The sequence below is a fragment of the Callospermophilus lateralis genome, chromosome 7 (genome assembly GCF_048772815.1).
Source record: "Callospermophilus lateralis isolate mCalLat2 chromosome 7, mCalLat2.hap1, whole genome shotgun sequence".
Classification (NCBI taxonomy): Eukaryota; Metazoa; Chordata; class Mammalia; order Rodentia; family Sciuridae; genus Callospermophilus; species Callospermophilus lateralis.
Window position 1 is genome coordinate 115,165,596 of NC_135311.1, and position 14,538 is coordinate 115,180,133.

The 14,538-nt window shown below is 39.7% G+C and overlaps 2 protein-coding genes and 1 non-coding gene across 6 annotated transcripts in view; 2 read left to right on the forward strand and 1 right to left on the reverse strand.

Annotated features, from left to right (window-relative positions):
• The window catches only part of Pabpc4 (poly(A) binding protein cytoplasmic 4), a 193,672-nt gene that overhangs the window by 73,549 nt on the left and 105,585 nt on the right, over positions 1-14,538 (forward strand). The gene's annotated exons all lie outside the window — the stretch shown is intronic.
• Positions 1-14,538, reverse strand: part of Macf1 (microtubule actin crosslinking factor 1) — a 221,715-nt gene that overhangs the window by 8,047 nt on the left and 199,130 nt on the right. For 2 of the 4 annotated variants that reach the window (XM_076860679.2, XM_076860680.2), the window contains 5 exons: positions 13,686-13,848; positions 11,518-11,672; positions 10,722-10,796; positions 9,667-9,684; positions 6,663-6,780 (listed from right to left, as the gene is read on the reverse strand). In XM_076860679.2, coding sequence (XP_076716794.1) covers positions 6,663-6,780; positions 9,667-9,684; positions 10,722-10,796; positions 11,518-11,672; positions 13,686-13,848 — 529 coding nt within the window. Of the gene's footprint in view, positions 1-5,831; positions 5,901-6,662; positions 6,781-9,666; positions 9,685-10,721; positions 10,797-11,517; positions 11,673-13,685; positions 13,849-14,538 lie in introns of all 4 variants that reach the window. The other 2 variants (XM_076860681.2, XM_076860682.2) reach the window with 2 other exon arrangements.
• Positions 11,288-11,360, forward strand: Trnav-aac (transfer RNA valine (anticodon AAC)). Its single transcript has one exon. It is a non-coding gene; the product is annotated as a tRNA-Val (tRNA).

A 14,538-nucleotide genomic window follows, 5' to 3' on the forward strand; every position in this document is an offset into this window, starting at 1 on the left:
AGCTGCAGTGAATTTCATATGTATGGTCTAGTAAATATCTGATAATTCACTTCAGAGCAAACTTTGCTAGAAAACAACAGGGGTTACAAGAGTTTCAAAAACTTTGAAATAGGTAAACCAGTTGTAGACAGTGACATGTTAGAAAGGGTTATGGGCCAGGTACATTGATATACACCTATAATCTCAGCTACTAGGAGAGGCTGAGGCAAGAAGATCACTTGAACTCTGGAGCTGAGACCTGCCTGGGCAACATGTAGAGATCCTATCCCCCTGCCAAAAGGGGAGAGAGGACTATATATGTAATAACAGAGTGATAATATAATTCCTCACACACTATACAATTTACAAAGTGTTATCATGTGCAATATTGTATTTGACTGTTATTAGCATCTCTTCCATTCCAAAGGAATGGGAAGATTCACAGAGGCCAACGTCAAACAAAGCTATGGCAGAGCTGGGCCTAAAGCTCTATTCGTCTACTTACTTATTTGTTCATCTTATCCTGTCCCCAGGTCATTCTGAGCCAGTCTTTGCAGCAGCAATTGTACTTAGCTGTTCCCAACCTCCCCTCATCCCACACAGGCCTCCATTCCTACCACTCCATAGAAATTGTGCAAAGGGCCCTGATAATGTCCCTGTCATGGGAATGGGTTTTTTTGTTTCTTTTAAATTGTAGAAAGGTTGACGTGCTCAGAAAATTACAAAAAGAATAAGTTACTTAATCTCACAATCACAACCCAGGGGACAGCACTATTAAAATGTTGGTATGAGGGCTGTGGTTGTGGCTCAGTGGTAGGGTGCTTTCCTTGCATGCCTGAAGCACTGGGTTTGATGCTCAGCACATTAAAAAAAAAAGCTATTGTGTCCATCTACAACTAAAAATAAAATAAAAAATTACTGATAAAGTAGTAAAAAAATGTTGGTGTGACTTTATTTTTTTTGCATAACTGTGTGTATATGTAAATATATCCTAATATAAATATAAAAATATCAGGAATATTCCTGTATTTTTGTTATGGTCTGGATGTGAAGTGTTCCCCCAAAACCTCCTGTTAATGCAGGAAGTGAAATGATTATGAGAGCTGTAACCCAATCAGATCATTAATCCATTTGATGTGTTAATAATGTAAAAAGACTAACTGGGTGTAACTGTAGGCAGGTGGGGCATGGGGACTTGTCCATAGGGATTATGTCTTGTCCTCCAGGCTCCTCTCTGATTCCTGGCTACCATGAGGTGAATAGCTCCACGGCCTTAGGCCAGAGCAATGGAGCCAGCTGACTATGGATTGAGACCTCTGAAACTGTGAGCGCAAATAAACATTTCCTCCTTTAAACTGGTTTTGTCAGATATTTTGGCCATGTGACAAAAATCTGACTAACTCAATTGTCTAGATCTCTTAGAAAACTTTTGCACACATCTTGATGTTTCCTTAGGATAAATTTCTGCAAGTGGATTTATAAAAAACATGTTAACTGATGTGTTAACCATGATCAAGACTGATAATCTCCAAAATGTTACACCAAAGTACATGTCCCCCCACCACCCCAAATACATAGTATATCCAATTTACTTCAGCCTGGTCAATTGTCTGTTATTAAGTTATGTGTGTGCAGATGAAAGTCTGACAGTTTGATAGGTAAAAGCATCACATCTTAGCTTTTAATGTTTAATGTGTTGGGAGTGTGGGGAATTATCTGCTCTCTTCTTTCTGAAACACTCTCCTCTGGCTGGGATGCAATTCAGTGTAGAGTGCTTGAGTAGCACAAATAAGGTCCTGGGTTCAATCCTTAGTGTCATTGCCCTGCCCCGGCCTCAAGGACACCCGCTCTGCTCCTTCTCCTTCCTCCCTGTTCATTCCAGGTCTGTCCACAGTCCCGTTCTCCCTCTTGGACTTTCTACCTGGTAACAAACTTGTTCCTCTGAGAACTCAGTGCCACCCTTGTCATGCCCAACTCCCATGTACATTCTCAGCATAGTCCTTCTTGATGTCAGAAGTTATAGGCAAAGACCGAGCAGACATAGCCAGAAACCAGGGAGTGCATGGAGGCACTGACCTCCTGATGGCAGTTCAATCATGAGTCTACCTTCTAACACCTCTTGAGTCCCTGGAGCCTTTCCATGCCCCCCACCCCCCGACACTGGTGTGGTTCAGGAAGCATCTCCTCCACCCTGGTGACTGCAACAGCTTCCAACCAGTCTCCTTGTTGCCATGCTCATGATCCACCTGCCCTCACTCATCCCCCACAATGCATTTCTAGATAAAAATCTGTTTGTGTAGATTGCTTGGAGTAGAATTTCCCACACTGAAGTTTCTGAGAGGTTCCTCTGAGAGGGGTTTGGTAAACACTGTCCTCTTCATGTCCCCCCTTGGGAGAGCCCTGATGAGGCTAGCACTTGGCCAGCTCTGAGAGTCCTGCAGTAAAAGAAGCATGTTTAGCATCTTTCAAAAGCAACTGACCATGATTTTTTTTTTAATTTTCTAAGGACTGGGAACCAGGCAAGCATTATGTGACCAAGTGCCCATAAATATGTGGTGGCCTGGCCTCTACCACCCAGTCCCAGCTGCCAGCCACTCTGCACAATCTTATCTGGCCATCAGCCTTGCATACCTTTCCACTGTCACATGGGATTAATTGTGGTTCCCTTTCTATCCCGCTGTTGATACTCCTGTACACCTGAACCTGTTGCTTCCTGGACTGTGAATGGCCAGGGGCCCTCTGTCTGTCCAGTGTCACCTCTCTGATGCAGCTGAAGCAACGCCTCCTTGACCTGACGCCCTCTCTACCTATGTGAGCAGACCCATCTCCCCTGCCTCGCTCACCCAACTTACTCACTGTATCAACTGAAGGGCATTTCTTTATTCACCTGTGCTCCTGCACTGGGCTGTGAGCTTCTTGAGGCAGGGACTGTCATTTTAATTTACCTCTGGGTCCCAACCTCATGTTTAGGGGTTTAACAAGTATCTGTGAAACCCAATAGCCTCTATTCCTCTGAAAATGGGGTAGACCCAACCTTTTCAAGAGATGAATTTCATGACTTTCATGAGGTATTTTGTTAAGAAGTGCTCCTTCCTTCTTCAGGGATGAAGAACAGAAGCACAAAGATGCCCCAGTGAAATTTGCTCTCTAACTCTGTGACTGGCTCTCGAGCCACAATGCAAATCTATGCGTTTTCATTACTGAAACCACGAGATTATATTCAGGCTTGCCAGACCTACTATAGTTAGAATACAAAAAGAAATAGCAACTTAAAAGAGCAGAGAGATAATGCATTCTGCTGTCAAAAAAAAAAAAAAAAAAAAAAAAAAAAAAGAGCAGAGAGAACAGTTCTCCATAAGAAAGGTCTACAGGAGTGGAGATCATCCAGAGTCATCACCAGCAGAGTTAACACTGCATTTTGTGGTTTGAAAACCTGTTGAATCCTAGCACAGAATCCGAGGCTGAACTCTCTTGTGACCAAGTCAGACAGAGGCTGCCATGGGGGAGGCACACTGAAACCACGTCAGGTTTAACTCTTCAACTGTCAAGGAGCCCATCATCTTCTAAGGGCAACTGACATTGGAACAGGCCTATTAGTAAATATTCAGTCATAAGCTACTGTTTAATAGGTGTAGGATTTTGGTTCTACAAGATGAAGACAGATTCATGGACATGTGGTATAGTGTGAATATACTTAACTGTACATTTAAGAGCTATTAAGACAGTAAATCTTATGTGTATTTTATGGAAATTAAAAATCAATTTTAAGCCAAAATGTGCTTTTTAAATTTCCATAAATGAAAATTTCTAAATCTTTATTTGGGAGACTATGTCTGATGCTTAAAAACATACATAGTAGCCTAGGTACAGGAATACCCATTTTGAGGCAGCAGGTCACTTTTATTATTATCCAAAGCATTATGATTTCCTCTGCCATGGATGAAGACTAAAATTAAAACTTCTGACTGTGGCATTACCAGGAAATTATATAACTGGCAAATCTACCAAGTGGAATATCTTTACATTTTACATTTGGCTAAAGCAATAAGTTGAAGATCTTCCATCATTCTCAACAGCTATGTAAAAGGAAGTAACAAATGATAATAGCGTACACTGGCATCAAGAACCTTGGTATAATTTTATACCATCCTCAGTATAATGTTCTATATAGTCCAGAGGCCCAAGGAAATACACCAGAAATGAACATAAACTCTACCACAAGCAGTGTTTCTAGAAGCCATGTTAGTCCTATAGAACCCTAGTTTCAAGGAACTTCTCTTTTTCTTATTCATGCTCTTCCAACCCACTGCCACCCACTCCAGCCCTTAGGTGTTCATTTCCTAACACTATTTTTTTTCGTTGGTGGTGGTGGGATGTTGGGGATTGAACCCAGGGCCTCATGAATGCCAGGCAAGCACTTTACCATTAAGTCACATCCCCAGCCCCCTAACAATCTTTTATCTGACTAGAAATAACTCATCCTGTCCCTTACCAATAGAGTTCAGATATTTAAAAGTGCTGGAGAATTCTTTACTCCATAGCTAAAGAATGGAGGTGATAATGAATTCTAGGAGGACACTCTTGGAGAGAGATGGGAAAGCCTTACCTTGTTTGCTCCAAGTGCTGCTGAAAAAGGCTATCATGGTTCATAGAAAATAGCTACTAGATGGCCCTCCCAAATTTCCTTGGGGTTCCAATTTTTAGATAAGAATAAAGCAAGCAGTATTCTTCTTCGCTAGCAGCATAATGTTATTGTCAATAGAGCAGGCAACAAATAAACAGGCAACCGAGGATTCCACAATGCCACATGCAGTATTTGTTTAGTCCAATCATACATAACAAAAAAATAAAAACCTTTATTAATAAATTTGGAACATGATAATGTTTTACTGGGTTAAAGTTAAATTCTCAAACTGACTATATTCTTTCAGACGTTTTTATTAGAAAAGGTGTTTTCAAAATTAACTTAAAAAACAACAACCTTATAATGGGGGCTGGGGTTGTGGCTCAGTGGTAGAACACTTGCCTCGCATGTGTGAGGCACTTGGTTCAATCCTCAGTACCACATGGAAATAAAAATAAACAAAATAAAAGATATTGTGTAAAAAACAAACATACAAAAAAACCAAACTTATAATGGAGATTTTTAGTGTTTCGTTTTTATTCTGGTTTATTAGAGTAAATGAAGAATGAGTTAAAGTAAGAGGACAAATTTATGGGCATATCTGAATTAATTCGAGAACTGTATGTTTTAGTTCTGTCCTAACTGCTTCAGAATATGACTATAAACCACTTTCAAAGAAGTTATATAACTGTACTGTAAACATTTCTGCTATGTCAATAAACCTTAATTTAATTATGCAGGCTGGATCAACATAATACACATAACAAGCAGGTATGTGAGCTTCTGAGACACACAGCATGGTGGTCACAGTCACACTGACTTGGATTTGAATCTTGCTTCTGCCATTTATTGGCTGCCTGTTTTTAAGCAAGTTATTTAAGTTTTCTATGCCTTAATTTCTTATTCTGTAAAATGGAGATAACAGTATCAATACCTCATAGGGTGGTTAAGAGGCAAAAATCTGTTATTTGTAATAAAGTGTGTAGCACATAAAGGTATAGAAGCATTTGTTAACTAAGTAGAAAACAGAACCAACTCCATGGATACTGTCTCAATGAGTGTTTCATGCCCTGTCAATGTAGAATAGTTGGAAAAGCAATGGTTTGGCTATTTCAAGCATTCATGAAAGCAGCAGATATCAAGAGCCAAGAGGTGTTATAGTTTAAGAAGCAAAGCCATTCTCCACGGACGAAGGCATGGGAAAGAGGGACAAAGGGTAAAAGCCAACCTATGGGAGACTGACTGGAAATCGAAGAGCTGGAATCAGAGCGCTTTATTTTACTCCCAGGATGGTGAACTAGAATAAAAAATATATAAACACAAAGAAACAGAGACAGAGCTGGAAATGCAGAAACTAGTCAAGAAAGACAAACTGGGAGATAGTGGGGGAGCCTCTTATACACCCACATGCAGCTCTGCTAACAGGATAAAGGAAAGCATATAGCTAAGCAGGATTCAGCAACTGGGATTTGGACATTTTCCCCTTTGCTGCTCATTTGATAGCTTTTTTTCACCTTTGGGCCAGTGGGTCAGCCTTTCACATTTAATAGGAAGACACGCTATGGTCTTAGGTGACCATCTGTCTTAGAAGTGTTGGTACTGTTGGTAGGTGTCCTTTAACGTCCTTCCTAGTTAGGGGGGCTTACCAATTCATCCCTTCATGGGAAGAGCCCAATACTCTCTGAGTTGCAGCCACAGGAATTATAGAAGGGATCTAGGCTCTAAGATACAGGAACCTAACTAAAAGGCTCCTTGCTAGGCTGGTATTAATAACACTCCAAACTGAAATGTTCAGATGATACCATTAAAGTCTTAATTCTCATTTCTGCATTCTCCCTGACAGCACTGACCTCTCTAGCCTTTTCTCCCCGGCACTTGAGTTCTAATTTGTGGTAGGTGGGACATTATCTAGGCAGTGTGAAAAAACAATAAACAAGACCAGAACTGTGACAAAACAAACAACAAAGACCCACCAACACTTCTAGAAGCACGAAAAGAGCAGCAGTATGGCCCTACCTAACATCCTAACATGTACCATCCACTCAGGATGCTTCCTTACCTCGGCAGGGATCATTTTTCACTAAAAATTCATCCAAGGCCATCCATCCTCCACCAACCCGGACCATCACTGTGCTGCGCAGAATACGGACCAGCCGCAACTGCTGAGAATCCCCAAACTGTAGAATCAAGGGAAAATTTAATGAGTATGCCTTAAAGTAGATTTATACTTTTTCCCCTAAAGCAGACTGTATTCAGATGGAATGACAATGTCATAGTTTTGAGAGAAATTTAAGCTCCATTTTGCATTTTTCACAAGAGGGTTAACAAATAGGAAAGCAGAAACATCAAGCTACAGGTCTGTGTCTTCAAGTACTTTCCACTGGGATAGAGTCCTCTCTTCCTGGTCACACCCCTGCACCAAAAGGAGAGGGGGAAGATAGATAAATGTTCTCTCCTTTTGATTCTCTTAAAGATTCTGCCCAAATCAGTGCCTACATTCTGTTATGAAAATTTGTTTTTCTAAAAGATAGGGGGTGGATGTCAACTTCTGAATACAGTGTGCTTAAAAGTTAAATGGAGAACAGCAAATTCTAAGTCAAGCCATAAGGAAACCCTTGCAAAGCATCATTATTATAAGCTTGGAAGAAAAACAAGACTTTTTGCATCTGATTTTCTGAAGTAAATCCTAAGTATTCTCTAATTGCAATGTCACCAGGAGAAAGGGTTTCTTCAAGCTACAAAATAATCAGAAAGCATTTATTCTAAAATTTAGTTGAAGAAATAAAAATTGCCCATAATTCTAATTAGTATTCAATAATTATTCTGGACCTTGGAACAAGCATGATCTTCTAGTGTTTATTTTTCCTTTTGTTCTAATATTCCTATTTTCTGGCTCTATCTTGCCATTTGGAGTTTCCCATTGCATAAATAGCCCAAAATGAAGTAAGAGGCATCAAAAGAGAAGCATGCTGAGTTTCCAAAACAAACATCAAACACTTGGTTAAAGAAACTGAATTCCTAAAGTTATTTAATTCAAGGAGGATGTTCTCAGGGGAGTGAAACAGGGATTACTGAATTGTCAACCAGCATTTTCAAAGTTATAAAGGAGAAAAACTTTGAAACAGGCAGAAAAATGGAAAAGGTGAGAAATGATATTTAAGAAGGGCATATAACCATCCTCCTTCATTATTAATAACTGGTAGTAGTTCTCCATGTTTCTCAGCAGCTCTGACTCCAGTGCACTATTTATATAGGCAAGGAGACTAAAAAATCTTGTCTCTTCCTTCCCAGCCATTTACTTTGAATATAAATAGTCCTATGCTAATTTTTTCATAGTTTTTAAAATTTTATACAAGTGACTACAGCAACAGCATGGTGGGGCAAAAGCAGCACTCCTTGCAGCTATGAGGGAGGAAATGCCCTATCATGGAGGGCAGCTGGCCCCTGCTGTGTAGGAAGCTTGTTCTGGGAAGTAGCTAGGCTCCACCAGATCAAGCACAGTGACCCCCAAGTCACTGTCTAATTTGATATCACTAGCTTTTCTCGGTATAGGTGAGGAAAAAGAGTAATATGTACTTGTGTGTCCTCCAGAGTGAACAGGAAGGCACCCAGGGAGAAGTTTATTCTTAGAATACTATGTCCTAGAGTTTACTACTCCATTTATCTCATGGTTGGCTCCTCTTTAATTTCTCAATGAAGTTCTATTAGAAAGATTCTCACTTGTTTCTGCTGAGCTCTGGGAAAAGGAAATTTGATCCAAGGCAAGAAGAACCAGAGTAGCTAGGGAAGTTGAGGCTAGAGTGACAAGTGGTAGGAGACTTACAACAGCTCTAAAAATAGAAACCTACAGAATAGGGTTGTCAGAGAGGCTGAAAACTCTGAACCAGAGTCTTGGAGGTCAGTAACCACTGTTTCCTTTTCTCACAGGGAAGTGGGTTCTTAATGATCGCACTGATATTAGCTGTATGACAGTGACATGTGTTCTTTGAAGCCTCACGTACCTTGTGTATAAAATAATTTTATAATTTTATCCGTAACATTAGAATGACTCATCTGACCCTCTTTTGGTCAATAAAGCAGTGGAGGAGGGCATCAGTGCCCCTTCAAAGAGGCCCTAGTACCTGAATGGTCACCAGGAAGCAGGCATGCTGGGTGCTCTACTGCAAGGATTTATTTAAAGCCACTTGACTGTTCTCATCTTCAGTTTATTTCTATCCCGCTCTTGCCACTGGCCCAGAACATTACTGTAGTTAGTGATTATTGCAGTACCTGGAATTGAGCATTGACTGAGGGCCTCAAATCAACTCTTAGTGTTTCAAATTTCACACCAGAGAGACAGATTTAACATGCAACTTTCTTTGACATTTAAAAGACACAGGACCCATGAGCCCTCAAAAAGATCTGAAAGGTTAGAATTACCAAGCGGAGTCAAAGCATCCAATCTTTTATATAAATATGTCTAATTTGATATCACTAGCTTTTGGTCATAACTGGCAAACTTTAAGCCATAGTCAATTATAATTTCTACACTATAATTTTCAGGAACTTTATAATTATAAAATATAATAGTAAGTAATGATAAATATTAATGAAGTACTTATACAGAGAGTACTAAAGCACCCCTAGAACTTTTTGACTTAGTGTACCTTATGTAAAACTTGTGCTGTCAAAAGACTGATAAAAATCAGGAAGAACTGAGCTGTGACTTCCAATATAGAAGTACAAGAGTAAGCTCATCTTACAAGTAAAATGGATTGATACCCTAGTCTCAATTTCCCAAGTCATATTACTTGTAACTCAGTACAGCATAGTGTCATCTTTAACCAATCTAAGTTTGAATAGATTTTTTCATCTTTAAAAAACAAAAATAAGTATACTTTGATCCTTTTGCCACTGAGACAGCTTTATAATACTGGCCCTGTTAGCAGTTTCTCCACTTGGTAAGACAACCAGATGTGACCCAGGCATGCTTCAGATTATGTCCTCTCCCCACAGCAAAGAACAGGCAGCATCAGCTACACAGACCATATCCACTGAGGAGAACATTGCAAGGCACACTGTACCTGATTGCCGAGGAAGAACTACAGACAGTAAGAATAAAGGATGGAGGGAAAAAAAGAGAACATTTTGTCAAATTAACACTAAAGAATGAAATCATATCATGTTACCAGTCTTTTGAATATATACTGACTATACTACCATTGAATCCTGCCATAGAGTCATGATTTTACAAATTAAGAAGCTCTAACCTTTCACTCTGTTGCTCATTAACTCATTTCTCTCCAAGGTTATTAAAAAACAAGAAAACAAAACCTAACAAGCAAGCATAGGATTACCTGGAGCTCTAACTAATGTCCTGAGTAGGATTCAAGGCAGAGTCACCCAAAGCCCTCAGCTAATAGCAGCCTGGTGTAGTCTGAGGATATTTTTGAGGCACTAATGAAACTTAGATTTTCCTGGTTTTTTTTTCTTTTTTTTTTTTTTCAGCCAAGCACGATCATCTACATCCTCTTTGCCAAACATATATTTTTCTTAGGACTGCGGGAATCCCAACAAACTGCAGAATATATTTTAGGAGCCCTATTTTGAATTCCTTTTATGTCCTTGACCCTGGTCCCAAAGAAGCTAAAATACAAGTACAGCTCACTGTTATGGCCATATCTAACCTCCCCAGAGTGCCCAGGCCCCATCTGTAGCCCAGCTCAGAACAGGTACAGCATCTGTTTGGGGCCTTGACATGGTTCCCCCAGTCTTCTGAGGGTCTGGGAGATGCTCAGGCTCAAGATAACTGCCTTTTTGGAGTGAATAATCAATCAGTAGGTATTGTTTCCAAAGGTACCTTCATCCTTGCTTAAAGACTTTGGTTAGCAGTGTGATGAAGACTCTTAAATGATCACTATCTTATCAAATACAAGCTACTGTCAACCTAAATCTGGTAAGCTCAACAGGACACCTGCCATTTGACCTCTAGAGATGAGGCCGAAGAGTGACTACATCTCAAGGCCATGGGCACCAGAAGATGGGACAACCCAGTCTGCTGTGTGTCAGGTTCTTTCACCTATAAGGGCCACATATGAGGAAACAACCACCATAGAGGACTGGCTCTTCTCTTCCTTACCCGGTATTTATTCTCTCCGATCTGTTCCACCTGAAACCTCTTTGCACACTTGCATTGTGCCACTTGTCTTGTGACCTATCGGTTGTGAACAATAATAAAAATAAATCGTGATGGATAAAACAAGACTTCCTAGTCAGAGAAATAAAGACCCCCCTTTTTAACATATAAACAGAGAAGCCATTATTAACTTAATTGTTTTTTAGGCATTTCAGGACTTTGACATAATTATTTATCTTCTAATCCAAATTAATCCAAACTGCGTTACTCAATGAGGTAACAGAGACATTGAGAAAGAAAGGCTAGAAAGAATTTCCCAAGGGGCTGGGGATGTGGCTCAATCGGTAGCGCGCTCGCCTGGCATGCGTGCGGCCGGGGTTCGATCCTCAGCACCACATACAAAGATGTTGTGTCCGCCAAAAACTAAAAAATAAATATTAAAATTCTCTCTCTCTTTAAAAAAAAAAAAGAATTTCCCAAGTAACTATACAACATGTTCTTCATCCTGCTTCAGAATTCCTTTAGAGGTAAGTGCTAATATGCATGCATCAAAATCAAATAATCATGGCTGGGGTTGTGGCTCAGTGGTAGAGTGCTTGCCTAACATGCAAGAGGCACTGGGTTCAATCCTCAGCACCACATAAATGTAAAATATTGTTGTGTCCACCTAAAACTTAAGAATAAATAAAAAAAAAATTAAAAAAAAAAAAAGACTGATGTGGTAACTGTACCCAACCAAATCCAAGATAGTATAAATTTATGGTTAAAAATACACTCAAAAGACAGTCATTTCCCATACCTCATCTTCAATTTTATCTGCATCAGTTGTTGGTCGATAAGCATCCTTGTTGGGATGAAGAGCAGCCACAAATTCATAGTAGTCAATATAGCCATCCCCATCTCGGTCAAAAATGTCGGCCACAGCAGTCATTTCTAACTTGGTGGTAGGGAACTCTGAAAAAAAGGAATCATAGTGTGAAACACTGAGAGGCTTACTTGGTTGATTGGCAGTTATTGGCAGTTATATAAGTATTTAAAAGAAAAAATATATATAAAGATTAAACCCACCCCACTTTTATAAAGATAAAAAAAAAAAAATCACTCAAAAATTTACTTTCTAGGGGCTGGGGTTGTGGCTCAGTGGTAGAGTGCTTGCCTAGTATGTGAGAGGCACTGGGTTTGATTCTCAGCATCACATATAAATAAATAAGTAAAATAAAGGTCCATCAACAATAAAAATATTTTTAAAAAATATAGCATTAGAGGCTACTAGTTAAGACTTTAGAATTTCTGTGTATAGACTTCCTCACTTCCTATAGAATTAAAATACTAAAGTAATATTTCAGATATAACAAAAGGCATAAAATATTACAATTACTCAGACCTACCACATAAGAATTATCCACTCCACTACTACTGGTTTTTAGATGAGTCACTATCTCAGAATAGAGATAATTTTGAATTAATAGAGGAAGTTTTTTTTCTACACTTAGATTATTGATTTCATTCTTAATAAACTGCTTTCCACAGGGAAGTGTGAACATTCATAGTGGTCAGAGTGATTTATCAAAACATAAATTAGATTATATTGTTTCTCAACCAAAAACCTGATGGCTCCCCATTGTCCTGCTACCTTTGGAGTGATATTTAAACTCTTCACTATGGCCCACAAGGACCTACATTAACTGACTGCTGCCTATCCTTCCAACTCCACCCCTTTCCTCTTAGGTTATAACATACCAGCTATGTTAACCTTTCTATTACTAGAATGTGCCACATTCATTCCCATTTCAGTGCTCTGTGCCTACTGTTATCTCTTCCCTAACTCCTCCCACAAACCTTAATATGGTTGGATCCTTCTCATCATTGAGATCTCACCTCAAATAGTACCTGCATAGACAGGCTTTCCCTGACTTCCTTACTTGGAGTTATACAGCTTAAAAAGTGCTTTGTGATCTTGGCAAGATACTTCAGTGCTTTATGCCTCAACTATGTCTTCTGCTAACATGTTGTAAGCTATTATAGAGAGGTCAAAAACTGCATTTGTGAAAAATATTCTTTTTTAAATTTTTTTGGTGGTATAGGGATTGAACCCAGGGCCTAGTGCATGCAAGGCAAGCACTCTACCAACTGAGCTATATCCCCAGTCCTTTTTTTGTGTGTGTGTGAAACTGCCAGTGGACCCAGGGGAAATCTAACATGGAGCTATGTCCCCAATCCTTTTTATTTTTTAAAAATTTGAGACAGTGTATCTCTATGTTTCCCAGGCTGTACTCCAACTTGAGATCCTCCTGTCTCAGCCTCCTAAATTTCTGGGTTTACATATGGGTGCCATTATGCTTGACTTATGAAGAAACTTCAAAGTTTTAAAAAATATCTTATTCAGAACCTCATAATTCAAAGTTAGTTTCTTAGTTATACCTCAAATGTTTTAGTCTTGCCCCAAGGTATCAAACACACACACACACACACACACACACACATATATGTACATATATTTCCAGTGAAATGAGATTTCTCTCTCCATCAAAACAACAGATGAGGGCTGGGGTTGTAGCTCAGTGAAGAGCACTTGCCTCACACGCTTGAGGCACTGGGTTTAATCCTCAGCACCACATAAAAATAAATAAATAAAGATATTGGGTCTGTGTATCAGGCATTGAACTCAGACACACTCAACCACTAAGACACATCCCCAGCCTTATTTTGTATTGTATTTAGAGACAGGGTCTCAATGAGTTGCTTAGCACCTCACTTTGGCTGAGACTGGCTTTGAACTTGCAATCCTTCTGCCTCAGTCTCCCAAGCCACTGGGATTACAGGTGTGTAGATGACTTGAGCAGATAGTAACATTACTTCTTCCCCAAGATTACACTTTCACTTCAGAGAGACTGAACATTACAACTTCTAACAGTAAGTGCAAGGAATCCAGATGTGAAATGTATTTGGAATTACTAATGGACTCACTGGATGCTAAAATGCCATCGATAAACTCCTGACGTGTTATCTTCCCATCCTGGTCTTTGTCAATGCGTCGGAAGAAGTCCATTACCCGAGACTTTTTGTGATTCATCCAACGCATATACTTTTTCCTCCAAACATCAAAGTCAAAGTTGGCAAATTCCTTCAACTAGACAGAAATCAGAGGTGTCAATAAGACTTTTTACTTATAGCCCTCAAAGCTTCCCAGAGCATACCAAAGTTCTCACATATTTAGTGAAGCCATGCATGGTGCCTTGTGAGGGGCACCAACAATGCTATCTACATGTTGTTTCTTGTGAAGGTACAATCTGGCTCCTTCACTTAAAGCCATGATTATTTACATGAGCTGCAGTATAATGGGTATAGCAGGAGTAATGGTAACTGAAAAACCACCACAGAAAATACAGAGCACGAAGAACAAGAATGGGTGGAACCCAGCCTTGCTTTTCCTTTGGATTTTTCCAAGGACCATCCTCTTAGTAGTAGGGAGTAGATTCTATCCCAAAGGGAGATCTCAGCATCCCTCATTTACATTTTTTTGAAAAATACTATGACCACACACAGGACCCACATCAGGAGGCTCCTGTTTCCCATTATTTTCTGAGACTTCTATGAGGAAATCTGAGTTCTATATGGAACAACCCAAACCTGCCCCCATGCATGTTTCTTTGGAATGGCACCAGAGGGAGCAAACTGACCACCTGATGTTTATGTTAAATGTTTGGCCTTAATTGAAAACAGCAGGCCTGTGTGGTGGGCAGGGTGATTTTCAGTTACTTGGACTATGTCAGTGATTCACACTCATTTTGACTTTGGAGTGCAATAGTTTTCCCCCTGG